This window comes from Neofelis nebulosa, chromosome 11, assembly GCF_028018385.1.
Source record: "Neofelis nebulosa isolate mNeoNeb1 chromosome 11, mNeoNeb1.pri, whole genome shotgun sequence".
Taxonomy (NCBI): domain Eukaryota; kingdom Metazoa; phylum Chordata; class Mammalia; order Carnivora; family Felidae; genus Neofelis; species Neofelis nebulosa.
Window position 1 is genome coordinate 74,020,943 of NC_080792.1, and position 23,210 is coordinate 74,044,152.

The following is a 23,210-nucleotide window of genomic DNA, read 5'->3' on the forward strand; positions in this document are numbered from 1 at the left end:
TCCTACCATACCATCAATGTGTCAGTTCTGGTTGCTCCACATTTTCACCAACATTAATTTCAGCCATTCTAATGGATGTGATGTGATATCTCATTATGGTTTATTTTGTATTTTTCAGGAGATTAATAATGTTGAACACTTTTTTATGTGCTTACTGACCATTCATATATCTTCATTTGTAAAATGTCTGCTCAAGTCTTTTTCCCATTTAAAAAATTAGGTTGTTTGAATTTTTATTATTTTTTAAAATGTTTATTTTTGAGAGAGAGTGGGGGAGAAGCGAAGAGAGGTGGGGACAGAGGATCCAAAGTGGGCTCCACGCTGACAAAGAGAGCCAGCCGGATGGGTGGGGCTCAAACCCACAAACTGCAAGATCATGACCTGAGCTGAAGTCAGATGCTCAACTGACTGAGCCACCCAGGTACCCCTGAGGGAGAGGGAGCCCCGCTTCTGGCTCTGTACTGACAGTGTGGAGCCTGTGTGGGATTCTCTTTCTCTTTCCATCTCTCTCTGTCCATTGCTGACTCGTGCCCTCTCTCTGTCCTAAATAAATAAATAAATAAATAATCCCAGTACAGGGGCGCCCAGCTGGCTCAGTCAGAAAAGCATGTGACTCTTGATCTTGGGGTCATGAGTTTGAGCCCCACATTGAGTGTAGAGATTACTAAAAATAAATAAATAAACTTAAAAAGAAACAGAAATCCTGGCACAATTTTTCAGGTGAGGGTAATCATTACAACACTTTTCGGGAGTGAGTAACAATGACAACAAAATTGAAAGACACCAATATATGACCTCTTCCATTTTAAGAATGCGCACGCACACACACACACACACACACACACACACACACACACAAATTCCAGCCCTCCTAAGTTTTAAGTACACATATATGTTTATATATGTGTATATACATAGCTAAGCATATATAAACGTGTGTGTGTGAAATCTTTACGTGTAAAATCTTTAAGGCCTCCTTTCACCTATGAAGTTCTATGATTTTAAGGCAAATTTGCATGATTTGGGATCCTGTTCCATAAAATTTTCAAATAATGAACAAGTTCTAGATTGTGTCTCTTTAATGGGGAGAAGAGAAAGGGACTGGACACGGGACAGAGAGGGAAGAGATGTAGAGAGAACAAGGCAGACGTGGCATTGGAAACAAACAGGCCCATAATGAGCTGCGAATAGGAAAAGGGGACTAGAGGAGGGCAGGCAGGTGCCCGGACCTCTCCTCCACCTCCTGGCCTCCTAGGGAACATTATTACAGTTCTTTCAAAGCCGTGTTGCCGACCTCAACGTGGAGCATGACCTGCCGGCAGGTCAGTGGAGCCGAGTTTACTGCAGGCCATCTTCACTGTCCCAGAAAAAGCTGTCTTCATGCAGTAGGTGCAGAGGGGCAAATAATAGATGGCAGTAGCTTATATACCTGAAATAGGGTATGTGCAGTTTGCATGCTGCGGCCAAAATGAAGGAATTACCCCTAAAGTAGCTTCTGGGGGACTCTTGGACAACAGTAACCCAATTCTAGTCCTTCCAAGTTGCCATTGATAACTCCTGAAAGCATCATCTCTACTGTAATGTGGGTGAGTGAGAGCCTACTTTTTCAAGCTTGAGGGAAAGAAAGAAATGGCTAACAGAATGGTTTAAGTAAGAGGCAATCCCAAACTCTGAAACATGCTCCCTGTCAATCAGTGCTTGCCCTCACTGTTCCTCCTTCAGTAGGGAAAGGCTCCTATATCTAGGAGGGGTGAGGCGCCCAGTGCCTTAATTTCAGAGAGGCTGGTGGTGTGTGAGTAGATGTGATTCCAAAGAGCTGTGAATGAGGCAGCCCAGTCAAATCCCTTCCCTAATTTGAAAATGCAACCTCCTTAGAAGACTGCATTTAGAGGCAATCCCCATCATAGCCCTAAGCACAGCGTCTGGCTCCAAATAAATGCAGACAGCATGAAAGATGCTGACCATGTAAAACTCTCCAAATATTCGGCTCTGTCTCCAAACTGGAAAACCTGGAGCACTACTGTAATTCTTACCACCGGAAGAGCTCATCTCAACAATGGGAAATCCAGATAAACCAGGTTCTCCATAGTGTTGCACCACAGCTGGAGACCAACGCTCCATAGGGTCATGTGACCCTAGCTAAATGCTTTAAGTACCCTGAATCTCATTGACTTATCTGGACACTTGATATCATTTACTACATGGGATTGTGAGGATGAAACCATATAGCACAATTTCAAAGCTCCTGGTGGGGTGCCCAGCAGCTACTGGGCATTTGTTTCTTCCAAAATTTCCCTACCACCACTAGGTGGCAGAGCTGACCTAGGATTTAAGAACAAATTTGTAATTCCCTGATATTCAATTTTCTTTTTTTTTTAATTTTTAAAAAAATTTTTAAAATTTTATTTCTGAGACAGAGAGAGACAGAGCATGAGTGGGAGAGGGGCAGAGAGAGAGGGAGACACAGAATCTGAAGTAGGCTCCAGGCCCTGATGTCAGCACAGAGCCTGACGTGGGGCTCAAACTCACGGACCATGAGATCACGACCTGAGCCAAAGTCGGACACTTAACCGACTGAGCCCCCCAGGCACCCCATCAATTTTCAATTTTTAAAGCTGTTTTGCAAACTGTGCATGGTGGTAGCTAGACTACCTTATAGCTTTTGTTGCCTTAATGGACCCCTTCCTTGTAAAAAAATATTAAAAATTGCAATATATAACTGTGTTGATATAAAATCAATGGAATCCATGCCTTGTTTGTTGCTATAATTATATTCTTTTTCTTCTTATTTTAATTTAAAAACATTTTTCAAACACTTATTCATTTTTGAGAGAGAGAGAAAGAGCATGAGCCGGGGAGGGACAGAGAGAGAGATGGAGACACAGATTCCGAACCAGGCTCCAGGCTCTGAGCTGTCAGCACAGAGCCGGACACGGGGCTCGAACTCACAAATGGTGATCGTGACCTGAGCCGAAGTCAGATCTTAACTAACTGAGCTACCTAGGTGCCCCAAAATTTCTTCTTCTTATAAAAACACCCCTCAGAATGGATTAGAGCCCACCCTAACAATCTCTACACTCAGTGTGGGGCTTGGACTGATGACCCGAGATTAAGAGTCACATGCTCTTCCAACTGAGCCAGACAGACAGCCCTAACAGTTTCATTTTAACTGAGTCACCTCTTTAATCACCCTATCTCTAAAGGTAGTCACATTCTGAAGGTCCTGGGGGGATACAATTCAGCCCATAATACATTGTCATCTTGAGCAGTTGGTTAATGTCTTCAAAGCCTGCCCCTCCATCTGTTAACATGGGCAACACCGGTGACTGCTTATGCACATTATTGTATTTTGGGGTGATGATAATGTTCCCGAATTAAGTAGAGATGATGGTTGTACAACACTGTGAATGTATTAAACGCCACTGAATTCTTCACTTTGAAATGGTTGGTTTTAACAACCAAAAAAACAACCCAATTTCAAGATTGGCAAAGGACTTGAACACCACTTCATAACCATTAGGATGGCTATAATTTTTAAAAACCAAATAAACAGAAAATAACAAGTGTTAGAGAGGATGAAGAGAAATTGGAACCCCTGTACAATGTCGATGGAAATGTAAAATGATGTAGCTGCTGTGGAAACTAGTTTGGCAGTTCTTCAAAGAGCTCAAACACAGAATTACCTTTTGATTCAACAGTTTCACTCCTAGGCATCTACCCAAAGTAACTGAAAGCAGGAACTCAAACAGGTACTTGTACCCTTACTCTAACAGTAATCCTAACACTAACCTTTCAGCTTGATCTGGGTGGGCATGCTCCAGCTCATAGGTGTTGGAGAAGCTACCTGTTTGGAATCACACCTCCCTGCCTGCTTTCAATGACACTGTGTTCTAATGGCACCTCTGATGTCACTTTATTCCTTCTTCTGTTTTATCATTCTTCATAGGCCCCCTCACTACCTGACATGACATCAGGTAGATCATCTGCTTATTATGCATATTTCCCACTAGAAAATAAATTCTATAACAGGAAAAGATATTTATTAAGTGGATGCCAAGATTTCTTGTCTCCATATGTGGCATACTTAAGGGCCAGGGCTGCAGTCAAATGCAACCCTCTGTTTAGGTCTGAAAATTCTGGCCTATTCAGATATTTGACTATACTGTCAGTATATATTTATATATACACGTATATATATATATATATATATATATATATGCACATATATATGTGTGTATATATATATACACACACACACATATGTATGTACATACATATATATATACATATATATATTCTTTTTCAATTTTTTAAATGCTTAATTTTATTTTTGAGAAAGAGAGTGCAAGCAGGGGAGGGACACAGAGGGGGACAGAAAATCTGAAGCAGGTTCTGAGCTGAGAGCAGCAAGCCTGATGTGGTGTTCCAACTCATGAACTGTGAGATCATGACCTGAGCTGAAGTCAGAGGCTCAATTGACTAAGCCACCCAAGCACCTGTATATATTTTCTTTTTTATGTAATAAGGGAAGAAAGCACTTAAGAGTCAGAACCCACAGTAGGGGCGCCTGAGTGGCCCAGTTGGTTATGTGTCCGACTTTGGCTCAGGTCATGATCTCACCATTCCTGAGTTCCAGCCCTATGTTGGGCTCTGTGCTAACCTCTCAGAACCTGGAGCCTGCTTTGAATTCTGTGTCTCCCTCTCTCTCTGCTCTTCCTCTGCTCACACACTGTCACTCCCTCTCTCTCATAAATAAATAAACATTAAAACAATTTTAAGAGTCAGAAACCATATTAGATACTGGGGAGACAAAAATTAATTCAAATCAACAAGGGTAATCAGCATGTATAATTTGAGTTCAGTAGACTTTTTGGTTCAAAAGCAAAGGCCATTTAAATTTTTTTTTTGAATATTTATTTTGAGAGATGGGGGGAAGAGAGAGAGAGAGAGAGAGAGAGCAAGTGGAGGAAGGACAGAGTGAGAAGGAGAGAGAATCCTAAGCAGGTTCTGTCCTGTCAGCACAGAGCCCGATGCTGGGCTCAAATTCACGAACCATAAGATAATGACCTAAGCTGATATCAGGAGTCGGATGCTTAACCGACTGAGCCACCCAGGCGCCCCAAGCAGAAGCTATTTAGATTGAAACTATATCAATTGCTAGCTGTGATGAAGAGCCAAAAACCAATTTTAAGCATGTTTGAGTAACCCGAGTTTAACTAACTCTATGAGCAAACTTCTGTTTTTCAACATCACATTCAACACTTACTACAGTAACTTGGCAGCTTGTGAGAGGCTTTATCAACTCCCTGTAGTTTCCTTTCTAGCACTCATCAGTTTGTCATTGTATATCTACTTATTACAATGTAAAAATTACTACTTATCTCTGTCTCTTTCCTCCAGAAGGCAGAATTCACACTTCTATTTGCTCATTAAGTCCATAGCACCTGCTGCAATGAGACATGGGACATGGGACATGCTGAACAAATACTTGTAGAATGGATGATTCAAAGCAGTTTGGACGTCACTGCAATGTGCAGAACCAAGTGATTCTAAACTGGGGCCCAGGTGCTGGGAAAGGCTAAACAACTTCTTAGAAAGAGCCATGCTTTTGGATATTAGTCCATTGAACACGAGGAATTCATCCCATTTCTGCTGCTACTTGGCTTCCTAGCAGTCTTTCTTTAAGGTCTCCTGACACTACCCTCACTTAAGACAGATCCTGAGGTCAAGGGAAGGACTGGAGAAGCTGATGCCCCTTCGTTCATTCAAAGACAGCTTCTTCAGAAACCCAGGACTGTTGGATCGAGAAGGCTTCCCTGGATACCCTCTACTCCCACCCACTGCAGCAGGCACCCCAATGAGCAGCCCACCCATCTCACCTATATTGATTCCTCCCCAACCAGGATAGTTCTTCAAACCATATCTGGGCATAGATATAATACAAAAAGACTGAAAGGTAGACAGAGGCAGACTGACTAGGTAACTCAGAGTACAAGTAACAACATAGTGGTAATTTCCCTGGGTTTTCTTTTTGTCTCATATACCCCAGACTTGGAGCTGAAAATGTTGGCAACCAGAAAATGCCAGTGAGCATAGACACCTGCCCCCCCCCAAAAAAAACAAAGCCCCAACAAAAGCCTGCAATCTCTAGCCAAAGTACCAGGAAAGGGGTAGACTTTCAGAACAGAATAGATAATAGCCATTCTACTCCAGCCAAACACCATAAAAGAACTGTGGCTACACCCCCACCAGCAAAGGCTGAATGGGGTGCCTACACTTCCATCTTTAGCAGACTGTAATGAAGACCCTCTACCTTCCCACCTGGGGTGGTGTCAGAGAAGGCCAAGTGGGGAGCCGGGACTTTCATTTGCATCCATAGGTGACCAAGCTCACTCTCTTCACCTCCACAGTATCAGTGCAGACCACATTGGGGAACCTAATTTTCACCTACCTGACAGGATCAAGGTGTCCCACTGGGGTGGTGTTAGATGAGACTTGATGGAGAGTCAGAACTCACACCATTGACCAGCAATAACAAGGCAACCCCCTCGCCCAAACTCTGTGGTGTCAGTGGAGGCCCCGTGGGGAGCCAGAATTCTCACCTCAACCCACTAGTGGGAGGAAGACCACCCCAGGTAGTAACAGAGGTGGGTGAGTGGGAAACCTGGCCTTCTACCCTTAACTGGCAGTAATGAGACAGCACCACCACTTCACCTGCCTGAGGGGTATCACTAGAAATTAGCTAAGATCACCTGGGTGGCTCAGTTGATTAAGCGTCTGACTTCAGCTCAGGGCATCATCTCGCCGTTTGTGGGTTCGAGCCTCACATCAGGCTCTGTGCTGACAGTGCGGAGCCTGCTTGGAATTCTCTTGCTCTCTCTCTCTCTCTCTCTCTCTCTCTCTCTCTCTCTCCTCTTCCCCTGCCTGTGCTTTCTCTCTCTCTTATTAATAAATAACCTACACACACACACACACACACACACAAGTAAAAACAAGAAAGAAAGGGGTGTCTGGGTGGCTCAGTTGGTTGAGCGTCAAACTTTGGCTCAGGTCGTGATTTCATGGTTCATGAGTTCAAGCCCCACATCAGGCTCTGTGCTGACAACTCAGAGCCTAGAACCTACTTCAGATTCTGTGTCTCCCTCTCTCTCTCTGCTCTTCCCCTGCTCATGTTCTGTCTCTCAAAAATGAATAAAGATTTTTAAAAAATTGAAAAAAGAAATTAGGTAAAATAAAAGGTTTAAATGAGATCCAGGGTCTCATAATACCCAAAGTTTCAAAGTTTCAATGAAAAAATTCACTCACCATACCAAAAAATAAGAAGATCTCAAACTGAATTTAGAAAAAAAAATCAATATATAGCAATACAAAATGGCAGAGATACTAGAATTAAATGAAAAAGATTAAAAAATATATATTTAAATGTTTATTTATTTTATTAAAATATATGTATTTAAATGTTTATTTATTTTTGAAGGAGTGAGAGAGCATGAGCAGGGGAGGGGCAGAGAGAGAGGGAGACACAGAATCCGAAGCAGGCTCCGGGCTCTGGGCTGTCAGCACAGAGCCTGACATGGGGCTCAAACTCACTGGTTGTGAGATCATGACCCGAGCTGAAGTTGGACACTTAACTGACTGAGCCACCCATGCGCCCCAAACATTAAAATATTTTAAAAGCTATCATCATAAAAATGTTTCAGTGAACAAACACATTTGAAACAAATGAAGAAAATAGTAACTTCTCCTCAAAACAAAATAGAAAGTCCTAGCAGAGACAGAGAAAATACAAAGAACTGGGGCATCTGGGTGGCTCAGTCAGTTAAGTGCTCAACTTCAGCTCAGGTCGTGATCTCATGGTCTGTGAGCTGTGATGACAGCTCAGAGCCTGGAGCCTGCCTCACATTCTGTGTCTCCCTCTCTCTCTCTGGCCCTCCCCTGTTCATGCTCTCTCTCTCAAAAATAAATAAACATTAAAAAAAATTAAAAAAAAGAAAATACAAAGAACCAAATAAACATTTTAGAACAAAAAAATACACTAACTGAAAAAAACAAAAAAAAACAAAAAACAGTGCATGGGCTCAACAGCAGAATGGAGGGACAGAGGCAACAATCAGTGAACTTGAAGATAGAACAATAGAAATTACCCAATCTGAAAGAAATATACTGTATCCTGATAGAAATTGTCTTGTCTGTTCAAGTGGCTATAGCAAAATACCACAGATTGGGTAATTTATAAACAACATAAATTTATTTCCTATAGTTCTGGGTGCTGGTAAGTCCAAGATCAAGATGCCAGCTTGGTCAAGGTCAAGTGAAGGTCTTCTTCTGGGTTTCACACTTCCAGTTGTATTCTCACATGGTGGAAGGGGCTAGGGATCTCTCTGGAGCCTCTTTTATAAGGCACTAATCCCATTCATGAAGTCTACCTTCATAATTTAAGCAGCTTTCCAAAGCCCCACCTCCTAATATCGCTATCGTTAGGGTTAGTTACTTCAACATATGAATTTGGGGGGTGGGGGTGTGGGACACATTCAGTCCATAGCAGAAATGTACTGTTATCTTGACTGTATCAATGTCAATATCGTTGTGATACTGTATAGTACGGCAAGATGTTACCATTGGCGGAAACTGGCTACTCTGTATTATTTCTTGCAGAATGTGCATGTGGATCTACAGTTATCTTAAAATCAAAATGTTTTTTTTTAATGTTTATTTTTGAGAGAGAGATAGGGCATGAGTGTACACACAAGTGGGGGAGGGACAGAAAGACAGAGGGAAACAAAGAATCGGAAGCTGGCTCCAGGCTCCGAGCTGTAAAGCTCAGAACCCCATGCGGGGCTGGAATCCATGAACCATGAGATTGTGGCCTGAGCTGAAGTCAGATGCTCAACTGACTGAGCCACCCAGGTACCCCTAAAATCAAAATATTTTACTTAAAATAATTTTTTTAAATGTTTTATTTTTGAGAGAGAGAGAGAGAGAGAGACAAAGAGAGAGAGATCGAGCCAGGAATGGGCAGAGAGAGGGAGACACAGAATCCAAAGCAGGCTCCAGGCTCTGAGCTGTCAGCACAGTCTGATGTAGGGCTCAAACTCATGAATGGCAAGATTATGACCTGAGCCGAAGTTGGATGCTTAACTGACTGAGCCACCCAGGCACCCTTCAAAATGTTTTATTCAAAAAAAATCTCAGATGGGGCTCCTGGGTGGCTCAGTTGGTTAAGCAGCCAGCTCTTGATCTCAGCTCAGGTCATGATCTCACCTTTCATGAGTTCCAGCCCCTTGTGGGGCTCTGTGCTGACAGTGCAGAGCCTATTTGGGATTCTCTTTCTCCCTCTCCTCCTCCCCCTGCTTGCGTGTGCTCTCTTCCTCTCTACCTCAAAAATAAATAAACTTAAAAAAAACATCTTGGGGGGGCCTGGGTGGCTCAGTCACTTGAGTGTCCAACTTTGGCTCAGGTCACGATTCCACGGTCATTGAGGTTGTGAGTTCGAGCCTCGTGTCAGGCTCTGTGCTGACAGTGCGGAGCCTGGAGCCTGCTTCGAATTCTGTGTCTCCTTCTCTCTCTGCCCTTCCCCCACTTGTGCTCTGTGTCTCTCTCTCTCAAAAATAAATAAACACTTCAAAAAAAAATTTTAAGTGACCAACTCTTGATCTTAGCTCAGGTCTTGATCTCAGAGTTGTGAGTTCAAGCACTGTGTTGGGCTCGGTGCTGGGTGTGAAGCCTACTTTAAACAAACAAACAAATAATGAATGAATGAATGAATGAATGAATAAATAAATAAATATCTCATTCCATAGGCACTTGGTTGGCTCAGTCTGTAGAGTGTGCAACTCTTGATCTAGGGGTAATGAATTTGAGCCGTATGTTGGGCATGGACTTAACTTAAAAAACAAATAATAAGGGGATGCCTGGGTGGCTCAGTCGGTTAAGCGTCTGATTTCCACTCAGGTCGTGATCTCGAGGTTTGTCAGTTGAAGCCCTGCATGGGGCTCTGTGCTTATAGCTCGGAGTCTGGACCCTGCTTCACTTCTGTGTCTCCCTCTCTCTCTGCCCCTTCCTGCTTGTGCACATTCTCTCTCTCTCTCTCTCTCTCTCTCTCTCTCAAAAATAAACATTTAAAAAAATTTTTAAATAAATAATAAAAATAAAGATGAAAAAATTTATCATTCTGGACAGATTTGAGTCAACCTTCTGTGCTTTCATTCAGCTGCCTCTGGAATAAACCCTTTCTTTGATGCATTAAAAAAAAAATCTCATTCTGACTGCTTTGTACAGTTGGACTGAGGGAGAGCAAGAGTGGCTGATCAAGTCTTTCATTTTAAAGAGGTCATGTGACTTTCTAAGATTTATAGGATCAGTAAGTGAAATGGCTGGGCTATTACACCCAGATTATCCAGCAATTTTTTGGGATGACTTTTTATGATTTCTGCCTTCCAAAGAATACTGGGACAGTGTGGGTTCCAAAGGGTAATAAAGGAACTGTTGCTGGTAACCAAATCCAGAGCTAAGGTGGAGGGGGGGTAGTGTGTGAGGAATGCCAAAGGCATTTAACCCCATTCATCAAACACAAGTTTTGTTACATTGTTGTGAGCGTTTTAACATCTGAGTTATGTGCAGCACACAGTCCCAGGAAGAAATTCTAAGGGTCCCTCCCTGCTAAGATTTTCATTTCTGTGACTTTGAAGTTGGGGCAACCCCCCCTCCCAAAACAAACAAACAAACAAAAAAACCTGGCAAAAACTTGTTTGGCAAAGCAGACATTTTTGCTGTTCATAAGATCGTATCTCAAAGCAAGTGTCTGGCTACTTCCGTTTATAATTGCTATCAATTTTGTTTTCTTTAAAAAATTTTTTTTTTAACATTTATTTATTTTTGAGACAGAGAGAGACAGAGCATGAACGGGGGAGGCGCAGAGAGAGAGGGAGACACAGAATCTGAAACAGGCTCCAGGCTCTGAGCGGTCAGCACAGAGCGGGGCTCGAACTCGCATACCGCGAGATCGTGCCCTGATCCGAAGTCGGATGCTTAACGACTGAGCCACCCAGGCGCCCCTCAATTTTGTTTTCTTATTTACACTCTGGTAGATTGAATTATTGACCATTTGTCCCAGTTCTTCACACCTCCCTGTATTAAAATATTCATGTTCTTTCCTATATGGCTTTGTGATTCTTCCTATTATGGGTAGAATTATTTTCTTCTGTTCTGCTGATGTTGAGGTTGGCCATATGATGTTGCGGTTGCTCCACAGAGCAAGGAATGATATGAGGAGAGCAGAGGCCTTAAATGTGTTTGTGTGGTCTGGCTAGGCTTTCTTGCTTTGGGGAGCTATTGGTGCAAGGAGTGTGAGAGATCCTAAACGAAACTAAACTAGAACCTAAACTATGGCAAAGCCCACCTGATCTGAAGTTTGAAGCAGAACCACTGAACTGAGCCCATTCTAGATCAGCCAAACCACAGTTAATCGACAGCCCCATGAGCTCAATGATAGTAAATGCTCACTGTTGCTTTCCACTAAATTTAGGGTGGTTTGTTATGCAGCAATATCGCAACAATGGTTCACTAATACACCCTAGGAATGCATGTCTAATTTAGATTTCGTACATACAATGCATTCAATTCAAGTTTATATAGTATTTTTACGATTTTTCTTTCCAAAGGAGTTCTTTCAAAACCTGTAACTTTTTATCTTGCTCATTTTTATTTCAGCCTTAATCTTGCCAAAAATCTTAACATTCTGGAATGGCCGGTTTGTTTTGTTTTGAGTTTTGAGTTTTGACGGGGATTTATTTTTGAAAGAGATACAGAAAGTGTGCATGCATGTGGTGGGGGAGGGGCAGAGAGAGGGAGACAGAGACTCCCAAGCAGTCTCAGTAATGTCAGCGCAGAGCCCAAAGCGGGCCTCAATGCTCAATGTCACAAACTGTGAGATCATGACCTGAGCCAAAATCGAGGGTTAGATGCTTAACCAGATGAGCCACCTGGGGCCCCTGAGATGGCCAGTTCTTTAAAAGAAAGTTTCCGGGGCGCCTGGGTGGCGCAGTCGGTTAAGCGTCCGACTTCAGCCAGGTCACGATCTCGCGGTCCGTGAGTTCGAGCCCCGCGTCCGGCTCTGGGCTGATGGCTCGGAGCCTGGAGCCTGTTTCCGATTCTGTGTCTCCCTCTCTCTCTGACCCTCCCCCGTTCATGCTCTGTCTCTCTCTGTCCCAAAAATAAATAAAAAACGTTGAAAAAAATTTTAGAAAAGAAAGTTTCCTTTGAGTTTTGGAGATGACAGATGTATCACATTTCATCACACCCACCTGGAGCGTCACAGAGAAATGAGTCAATCTGCTAAATGAGGAGGTAGTCTCTTACTTTGAAAGTTCTTTTTCTTCCAAGACCAAGAAGAGGTATCAAGACTTTGACCTCTATGTGCATATATTCATAATCCTTAATTGGAAAACCCATTGCCTTTCTAAAGCAGAAGTCCCCAGACAATTCCTGCTCTCCTTCAGTAGACTGCACCATCTCTCTGAATCCCTATTGGTGCAGAAATTCCCCAATTACATTTCTATGATGGTCTACTCTATAGCAATGGAAAGCAATGACCTAGATCTATGTTACCAACCTGAGTAGGTCTCAAAAATGAAATGTCAGTTGAAAATAACCAAGATGCTAATTGACACATACTAAGTATATGATTGGTGCATTTTATTTTATTTTTAAAGTTTATTTTTATTTAGGGGCACCTGGGTTGGCTCAGTTGGTTAAGCAACCAACTTCCTGGTTTGTGGAATGGAGCTCCATGTCATGCTCTGTGCTAACAAGGTGGATGGAGCCTGCTTGGGATTCTCTCTCTCTCTCTCTCTCTCTCTCTCTCTCTCTCTCTCTCCCCCTGTTTATTTTTATTTATTTTGAGAGAGAGAGAGAGAGATGGTGAGAGAGAGAGAGAGAGAGAGAGAGAGAGAGAGAGAGAGAGAATGAATGTGTACGAGTGGGGGAGGGACATAGAGGGAGAGAATCCCAAGATGGCTGGGAGCTATCTGCACAGAGCCTGACCTGGGGCTCAATCTCATGTACCATGAGATCATGACCTGAGCCCATGACCAGAGCTGAAATCAAGAGTCAGACACTTAACGAACTCAGCCACCCGGGCACCCATGATTGGTGTACTTTAAAAACAAAATACCTATCCTTTCTGCCCTTGGATGCCAGCAAGTAGGCATTGTTCAAGTTTCTCCTCCTTCTGTGCTCATGTTTAAGTCAGTCTTCCAAAGATTCTGAGCAGCTGCAGAAGCTCTTCATGGAAACTTTGAAACAACCAATGGGTCTGAGGAGCCATTTTGAGCAATGGGGAATGCTCATAGACTGTGTGGTAATGGTAATGAGAGATCCAAACACCAAGTGCTTCAGGGGGAGGTGGATTTAAGAGTTGTGGAACTAAAGAGAAGATTGTCAAAGACTTGTGCTCACTTAACTGTGAAAAGGATTTTTTTGTCGGTGGCATTAAAGAAGATGCTGAAGAATATCACCTAAGAGATTATTTTGAACGATATGGGAAAACTGGAGTGATTGAAATCATGGCTGACTGAGACAGTGGCAGGAAGAGAGGCTTTGCTTTTGTGACCTTTCATGACTGTGACTGACTAGACTGTCACTTAGAAATACCATACTATGAATGGCTACAACTGTGAAGTGAGGAAAGCCCTATATAAGCAAGAGATGGCTAGTGCTTTGTCAAGCCAAAGAGGTTGAAATGATTCTGGAAACTTTGGTGGTGATCATGGAAGTGGTTTTGGTGGGAATGACAACTTTGGTCATGGGGTGACTTTGGTGGCAGCCATGGTGGTGGTTGGATATGGTGGCAGTGGGGATGGCTGCATTGGATTTGGTAAAGATGGTAGTCACTTTGGAGGTGGCAGAAGCTATAATGACTTTGGCAATTCCAATATTCAATCTTCAAATTCTGGACCCGTGAAAGAAAACCACTTTGGAGGCAGAAGCTTTGGGCCCTTTGGTGGTGGAGGACCATACTCTGTCAAACCACAAAACCAAGGTGGCTATGGCGGTTCTGGCAGTAGCTATGGCAGTGACAGAAGGTTTCAATTTCTGTCAGTAAATAAAGCTTAGCAGGAGAGGAGAGTCAGAGAAGTAACAGGGAAGATACAATAGATTAGTGAACTCAGCTAAGCATCACTGTGGCAGAGACTAGCTGCTACAAAGAAGATACGTTTTAGATAATATTCATGTGTATGGGCAAAAAACACAAGGATTGTATTTGTGACTAACTGTATAATAGATTATTTTGGTTTCTGTTCTGTATAGATTTGAAGTATTCCAACAAAGGGTCTTAATACGGATGTTTTGTTTTGTTTTTTTGCACCCGTACTGTTGATTGCTAAATGTAATAGTCTGGTAATAATGTTAAATAAATGTGTCTTAAAAAAACCCCAAAAGCCAATATAGGGGTGCCTAGCTGGATCCGTCGGTAAAGCATGCAAATACTGATCTTGGGCTGTGAGTTCAAGCTCCACATTGGGAGTAGAGCTTACAAAACAAAAAACAAAACAAATAAACAATGTAAAAATATTAAGTTGCTGATGGAGAGAGACAGAGACAGAGACAGAGAGGAGGTAGGGCACTGAGGGACAAATACTAACCTTTTGATAGTGGCTGTCTCTAGGGAGTGGAGAGGGGATATAAGAGGGACTGATAGTTTTGGGACTTCAGTGATCTGTAATGTTTTATTTCTTTAAAACATTTTTTTATAAAAATTTTTTTTAACGTTTATTTATTTTTGAGACAGAGAGAGACAGAGCATGAACGGGGGAGGGTCAGAGAGAGAGGGAGACACAGAATCGGAAACAGGCTCCGGGCTCCGAGCTGTCAGCACAGAGCCTGATGCGGGGCTCAAACTCACAGACCGCGAGATCGTGACCTGAGCCGAAGTCGGCTGCTTAACCGACTGAGCCACCCAGGCGCCCCTAAAAAATTTTTTAATGGTTATTTGAGACAGAATGTGAGCAAGGGAGGGGCAGAGAGAGAGACACAGAATCTGAAGCAGTCTCCAGGCTCTGGCCTGTCAGCACAGAGCCTGATGTGGGGCTCAAATTCACAAACTGTGAAGTCATGCCCTGAGCTGAAGTCAGATGCCTAACTGACCGAGCCACTCAGGTGCCCCATGTAATGTTTTATTTCTTTTAAACATGACTGGAAGCAATTTGGAAAATATTAACCCTTGTTAATTCTGAATGACAGAAATACGGGTGCTTGTTATGTTGTTCTTTTCTCTTTACTGCAAGTTTTACATTTCTTAATTAAAAAAAAATCTGTCTTGGGGTGCCTGAGTAGCTAGGTTGGTTGTCTTTTTTTTTTTTTTTAACTTATTTATTTTAGAGAGAGAGAGCAAGTGGGGGAGGGGCAGAGAGAGAGAGAGGGAGAGAGAGAATCCTAAGCAGGCTCTGCACTGCCAGCACCAAGCCCAACATGGGACACGAACTCATCAATTGTGAGATCATAACCCGGATGCTTGGGGGCACCTGGGTGGCTCAGTTAAGCGTCCAACTCTTGATTTTGGCTTGGGTCATGATCTCATGATTCCTGGGATCAAGCCCCACATCTGAGTCTGTGCCAACAGAGCAGAGCCTGCTTGGGACTCTCTCCTCTTTCTCTGCCCCCCACTTTCTCTCTCAAACTAGATAAGCATTTAAAAAAATCTGTCTATCCCCACAGCACTTCTCTCTGTATTCTAAAACTCTCCAGTTGGGCTCCTCTCAGTTCCTGACCCATGTGTCTGTCTCCCCTACCTGTCCATGCCCTTCCAAAGGACTGGCTTGATAGTTTTGTGCCCATGGTACATTGATCTGTTCAATAAGCAGTGACTGAGCACCTGTGTGCCAGGGATGTGCAAGGGGCTAGGGATGGCAAACAAGACTTCACTCTTTTGAAGCTCACTGGCAAAAGGGGGAACCTGAGGAGTGAGCAGACAATTCAGAGGGTGGAGAGTGCATGGGCTGAGGAAGCATCTAAGAGGGGTGACTATCAGGGTGGTGGCAGGGGGCAGAGTGGGAAGGGGCTAGGGAAAGCCCCCAGAAATCTGAAGTAGAGGCAGTCCAATGAAGGGGTAGGAGAAAGAACACTTCTGGCCAAGGTCACAGCTTTCGTGTAAAAGCTTCAAGGCAAGCGACAGCATGGAGGATCTGAGAAACTAGAAAAAATTCAGGGTAGTGGAGCATCAAAGGGAAATGAAATAGAGAGAAAGATGTGGGCAGAAACGTTGGGTTTGGTAGTACCATGGTCAGGAGTAGATGTGAGCTTTAAGCCTGTTTCTTCATCTACAAAGCGGGGATTAAAAATACCTACTTGAGAGGTGCCTGGGTGGCTTAGTCTGTTAAGCATCTGACTTCGGCTCAGGACATGATCTCGCTGTGAGTTTGAGCCCCACATCAGGCTCTGCACTGACAGCTCAGAGCCTGGAACCTGCTTTTTCTGTCTCCCTCTGTCTGCCCCTCCCCCACTTATACTCTCTGTCTCAAAAATAAATAAACATTAAAAAAAAAAAAAAACCCAAAACCTACTTTAGGTTGCTGTGAGAATTCATGGAGGTAATAAGCGCAAAATGCTTGGCCCTTGGTCAGGGCTCAATAAATGGTAGTTACTATCTTTATTTGGGGGCGAGGAGAAAGGAACAGAGAGATTTTAAGAGGTGGTTCTGAGAAGTGTGAAATTGTGTTTTACCAGGATAACTTAGGCAGGCAGCAGTAGGGGAAGGACATGAGGGGCAGCCAGACTCATCCCATTCTTTGGGGTATGTTCGCACTATTTCAGGGACCATTTCACCATCTTCAAGAGTCTGACATTAAAAATGCAAAACAGGGGGCGCCTGGGTGGCTCAGTCGGTTGGGCGTCCGACTCCAGCTCAGGTCGTGATCTCACGGCTCGTGATTTGAGCCCCGGTCTGTGCTGACAGCTCAGAGCCTGGAGCCTGCTTCGGATTCTGTGTCTGTCTCTCTCTCTCTCTGACCCTCCCCCGTTCATGCTCTCCCTCTCTGTCTCAAAAATGAATAAACATTAAAATTTTTTTTTATTTTTGATATATATAGAGAGAGCACACAAGCAGTGGAGGGGCAGAGAGAAAGAAAGAGACAGTTGCAAGCACGCTCCAGGGTCTGAGCTGTCAGCAGAGCCTGATGAGGGGCTTGAACGCACAAACCGTGAGACCGTGGCCTGAGCCAAAGTCGGACACTTAATGGACTGAGCCACCCAGGTGTCCCACAACAGAGGACTCTTAAATCAGCTTGGATCAGTCCTCTTATTCTCAGGAAGCCTTACCAACACTGAGACTCTATAATGGGAGATACTAGAGAAATAACATGTAATAGATGATTAGCTTTTCCCTTCTAAACAAAGAAAATGTGCTCTTCCCAAAGAACTGTGAAATCTAAAAAGCAGAAACATAGCTGTGAGGCAGAATGCTCCCCAAATTCTGTTGTAGAAGCCATGAATTGGAAAAGGCCCAGCAGGGACGCTGTACACTGCTTTTCCTCTGGACAAAGGAAAACCATCCTCAGAAATCATGCTTCTTCCTGGGACATGTCAGTATGGTGTTTGAGAGCCATGTTTTTAGTCATTCTTTCACTAGTTGCCATCATCTCACTAGAGAACTGAGAATAGAAGACTCATAGCCTAACCTTGTGTACAGCTGGGAGGATATGTGATAAAAGGCAAGCCTTTTTTTTTTTTTTTTTACAGCAAATGAATGTACTCCACCACATTTACACTCTCCTTAGTAGTCTCATTAGCAAGTGGAGCTCTTACTCCAAATAGGTTGCTAATATTTGAAACATCTTATGACTTGAATTTATAACTGCTTCTTCCCCCTTTGCCAAATGAGAAAGTTGCACTATTTAAAAATCACACCTAAAATACTTACTCAGCAAACCTACTGCACTTAAGTGGGTAGGACTCAGATCTGAATGAGTATTGGCTGTTTCCAAATAACCAAATTCCCTCAAAGAGATGATTTGCTGCCACTGAGTAAATTTAAAAAGATTCATCGAAAGCTCAGAAGGCCACCCAAAGGTGGAGGCCTATACATGTTCTGAGCACAGGACAGTCCTCAGAAAATGGTGAAACCTCATAACGTTATAGGTAAACTTTTAACGTAAAATAACAGGCGCACCTAGCTGCCTCAGTTGGAAGGGCCTGCTACTCTTGATCTTGGGGTTAAGTTCAAGCTCTATGTTGGGTGTAGAGCTTACTTAAAAATAAAATCATAAAAAAAGAGAATAGACTAACAGCCTTGACAGTTATTTGAAAGGTTTTCCCAAAAAAAATTTATTTTCATAAATTAACACACATAACAGTGGGAATTTAGAGTCACAAACTACCAAACAGAAAAAGAACTGCAGGGGCATCATGTATGCCAATGTTACCAAAAATGTACAAATTTCACTGAACTATATTGACCATGATAATATATAAACACTTCAGGCAGCTATTTACTGGCCCAGACCAGCCCAAGGAGATGCTGAGGCCTCTCACCAAGAATTCAAATCCAACTCAGCACCAGGGAGGGGCTCGTGAAGACACACAATGAATAAGCATCAAATCTGAGAATATGCTGTGCTAGATGGTAGGCTACATGGGGACCCTTACTTTATAATCAAATTAGCGTCTGCTGCTCAATTTGTAGCTAGATGATATCAAACTTTGATTTTTGTAAAATTAACTCTTCCTCTGCAGCCAGCTTTTTATATCAAGAAGTGCAGTTGTGGTAAGGAGCCCTTCTTTTGCATCAATCCAGGAAAGGCTACTCCCTACCTCTGGCCAATTATCTAGACTTTGGATACAGCCACCCAACAATGTGGTGTTTAAGAGGTCCTTTCCATGATACCAGGGGAAAAGCTTCCAAAACAAAACAAAAACAAAAACAAAAACAAAACAAGGGAATTAAAAGAAAGCACCAACTGCATACTTCTCCCTCAGGTAATGGGAGAAAAGCATCACTGACTAAAAGTTGGTCTTTCACGGATCTCCATGTATGTATTAGGAGATGGAATCCCAGCCTGGGGACCAAGTGCCAGCTGTGCTTTCCATCAGGCTGCACCAGAGCCTTGGTGCTGCCACCCCAGTACTGCACACCCTATGCTGCTCTTGGTCTGGTGGGCAGGGAGTGAGCCCTGCGGGGGGAGGGATCGTGCCCAGATGGTAGGATCTGGAATTTACCTCAGGTTGGCTCTGGCACCCGCGCAAAAGACCCTTTCAGGCAAAACTGTGACAAAATGTCATGATTTTCACAGCTCTTAAAGGAGCGCTGAGTTTTGGGATTCACAGCATGAGTTTCTAAGCTCTTCAGGCTCCACGTAAGGCAAATGCTACATGTCTTTCCACTGTACCTCCCTCAGCTGTAGCTCTTAGAGTAAGGTCAGTAAGAAAAAGTGGACATAATCTGTTTTAATAGGTATGATGAGGTACATTTAAACTAATGAAGAAATGAAACTGGAAAGGTGACCAAAAGAGAAGGAGAAAGGGGGCAGGAAGCAGATGAGGGGCAAATATAGCTATAACTGAAAGATGGAAAAAAAAAAAACATAGTTGAAGTTTCAGTGAAAAGCTGATAGGCAGAACCCTGATTGGACCTGAGATTTCTCCTCTCTTTCCCATATTAAAAGCACTAAGCCTCTGGAGTTGAATTATAGTTGAGTAAATCATAGTTAACTGTAACTTCCCACCATTTGGGGTGGGAAGTCCCCATACTCAGAAACTACCAACCCCCACCCCAGAAAGAGACCTCCTGTAGCTCTGAGCAAGTGGTGTGCCAGCAGCCAACGCCCCCCCCCCCCCCCCCCCCCCCTCGATCGTGGGCAGGTTCCACAGGCTCCGAGGACCACAGATCTAGCCTTGCAGCTGGCCAGGCCAATGGTGAAAACAGATGCAAAGACAGGTGTGGCTGAGCACAGCTAGAACTAGCTGTATCGGTTTTAGGCAAGCAATTTCAAGTTTGCAATGGGGGCCCCTTCTTAACTTTGGAGCAGGGGAAGGCCCCGAGCCAGAGGGCAGGCCAAGAATTTCAAGGATAGGCAGAGATGCCTCAGAGCTGCTTCTCTTCCACATTGCCAGGACAAGGAGGGAGCCCAAGCCTCCACTTACTCCATGCCTCCAATGTTCCAAATCATTCTTCCTGGCTCTTGCAAATACCGTGCCTACGTATAAGGGCAAACTTGAAATTATATCTCTGTAATGGTGGTGATGCCACAGCTGTGCCCGTTCAACTTCAGTCTGCTGGATGACATGGGTTGTTGCCGCATTGCTGACTCGTCTACACCAGCAATGGAGCTGGCAAACAGGGCTCTGCTGAGTTGCTGGGAGTTTGCAAGCTGTCCAGCAGCACTCCCTAAAAATGTTTGTCAGAGGGTAAAATGGAATACTAATCCCCACTCCCTTAGGCAAAAAGACAGAGAAAAACATTTAGTGTCTAAGGACCCTGTCCCAGGATGGGAGAGGTACTGAGGTGAAACACAGGTTGTGTCTATACAGTCTGGGCAAAGCAGATGTAGAACAGCGGAATCTGGTTCACATTCCAAGCCAGTGTGGAAATGCGGCTCTCTTCAATGCTATTTGGCCATGGCCTTAGAAGCCTCTATGGGTTACCAGATGTGTATTTCACTTACTAAATGCTATGTCTGAGGCAGCGGGCCTAGAAGACAGATGTGGCATTTTTTTTTTCTTGCTCATGTCAGTTCTTCTGCTCCAGTGTGGCACAGACTGTCAACCTGCAAAGGAAAGGCACATAGAGACCCCCTGCCCCCACCCCATCTTCCCACCCACTCACAAATGGGGAGACAAAGGAACCCTAGGAGACACACCAGGACGGCACCACTCACTCTAACAGACTGACTTTGAAAATATCTCTGGAGCTCTGACAGTCTCCTTGGGTGGCTGCTTCCTAGCAGTGGTTCCTAGGAGAATGGGAAGAGGTGACCAGTGTCCTGAGGCTGGGTGTAGCATCCCACTCACCAGCCAAGGAATGTTAATTCTCTGAACTTTTGTAATGAAAGCAAGAGAGAAAGAAAGATAAAACACAGGGGATGGTGGTGGCAGGGGGGAAGCAGGGCAAGGGCACATAGGAGTTAAGTGGAAAACAAATGACACCTCAGGGCCTGGCCGACCCACACAGCATCCTTCTGCCCACAGACTCAAGCAGGCACAGATGAAGGAACTGCCAACTCTGGCACTCTGCAAAATTTCCAGTAGGTTTGACATAGGAGCCCAGAGTACGATGGGTGTTCTCAGAGAGGGCTGGCCATGGAATTTCATGATCCCCCTGCAAGGATGCATCACTGGGTCTGAACCACGTGCCATCTCACTCCCCACTCTTGGAGCAAGTTGCTCTGACAGCTGCAAACACTCTGGGTCGGCCTTTTATCACCACCTGAGCTGCCGTACCCAACTTTGTTATAGACTACCACTTCAGATAAAACCCATTAAGACCACACCCAACCTTCACATTTTTTTAAATGATTGGGAGGAAAACTTGCTCTTACTTCTATCATTAAAATAAACACATCTACTTAATGGGCAAGAATGAGAACACAGATGAAAAAGTACTCCTTCTAATGAGCTACACTGGAAGGTGGAAATGGGGAAGGGACTGCTTGAAACACATAATGGGAAAATGTCTCACCATTGTCCCATACCATGCACTGATACACTGGGTCAAATGCCTGTCATATATTCTTAAGACATTATTGTCTTTCTCCTTGATGTCTTAAAATTTTGTTTTAAAATCACATTTAAAGGCTCCAAACATGCAGCAATAATACAAAAAAAAAAAAAAAAAAAAAAGAAAGAAAAGAAAAGAAAGAAATAAAAACAAATGAAAATAACACCACAACATTAAAAAGTGCAACTTACTTTGAAGGGGGCCTGGACGGGCTCCTCTGGCACTAGTGACCCATAGTCACAGAGGGGAGAAAATGATGGGGAAAAGCCACACACACCCACACAACCACACCCACACCCACACACGCACACGCACACACACGATTCTGGGCAGACAGACTCAAAAGGATTAGGAAACACAACAGCTCATCTTTCCTCAACTACTGAAATGAGCTGGTGAGACCACAAAGAACAGGACGCCAGGTCCCCCTCCCTAGGCCACGTCTCTAAATAATCTTGGTCTAGCACCACCGTAAACAACGCAGAACTTTCACACGGACGTGCAAATGCTATGAGTCCTTGGAATTCTAGTGTTACTGAAGGTATGCTGAGTCCTCCTCCTGTGGATGGCAAGTGTGAGGAGGAGGGGGCCAGATGGTTTTCAGGACCATTTCCAGGAGAAAGGGAACATTCCTGAGGTTCAATACTCAGCAGTAGAAGTAGAGGACCCTCCTTCACCATTTCCTAAAAAGGTTGCACCTTAAAATAGGTAAAATCCACGGACTGCATTTTGAGTAGTTTGGGCGGTAGGGCAAAATTAGGCAACTTCTTCCAAGGAGACTGGAAAATCTAAAATTGAGACCCCTAAACCAAACTGCTTTTCAACAACCAGATGATCGCTCCTGCTCCTCCTCTTCCTTGGCAAAAAAGTTCTCCAATTCCATTAGTTTCTGTATCAACAGAGCATCCAGCTCTCGACTCTGCAGAGCTGCCTTCTGGGCCCTGGTAAAGCTGCCTGCCACCTTGACTTTACCACGAGCTCTCCTCTTTCGTGGGACTGTAAAATCCTGAAATTCTAGAACTCGTTTTCTCTTCTGTTGGCTGATTGAGATTAGCGTACCATTTCGTTCCTTAGGTTCCTCAAAGATGGTCTCCAAACACCTAAGGGTGGAGCACAAAAAAAGAATCACCAATACAATGACTCACGTGGCCCATCTCCTGGGTCACCAACCCTTCTGGTCAACTGGGGCTAAAACAACTAATGACTACTTACTTGACTGCTTTCTCTGGCCAGTATCTTTTTATGTACGAAGAAAAATATGTATTTATGGATATGTAATATATGAACACCCAGTGAAAAAACTGACACTGAGCAAAAGGGTAAGGAATAAAGACCAGACCCCGTAGGCAACACGAGCCACTTTTTTATGTATTCACAAAGTCATTCAATCAGAGACATGCATAAATAAGCATATATTACCAGAGATCAGCCCTTTTGTGTGAAGGGACAGGTAGGAAACATTTTTAAATTAATGAGCACATAGGACTCGATTATATTTTTTGTT

General features: G+C 43.7%; 1 protein-coding gene across 9 annotated transcripts in view; it reads right to left on the reverse strand.

Moving 5' to 3' along the window:
• Window positions 1-18,290: 18,290 nt before the first annotated feature.
• Window positions 18,291-23,210, reverse strand: part of PRR14L (proline rich 14 like) — a 59,783-nt gene continuing 54,863 nt past the window's right edge. For 8 of the 9 annotated variants that reach the window (XM_058690918.1, XM_058690916.1, XM_058690922.1 and 5 more), the window contains one exon: window positions 18,291-22,806. In XM_058690918.1, coding sequence (XP_058546901.1) covers window positions 22,527-22,806 — 280 coding nt within the window. In that variant the 3' untranslated portion in view covers window positions 18,291-22,526. The remainder of the gene's footprint in view (window positions 22,807-23,210) is intronic. The other variant, XR_009250402.1, reaches the window with a different exon arrangement.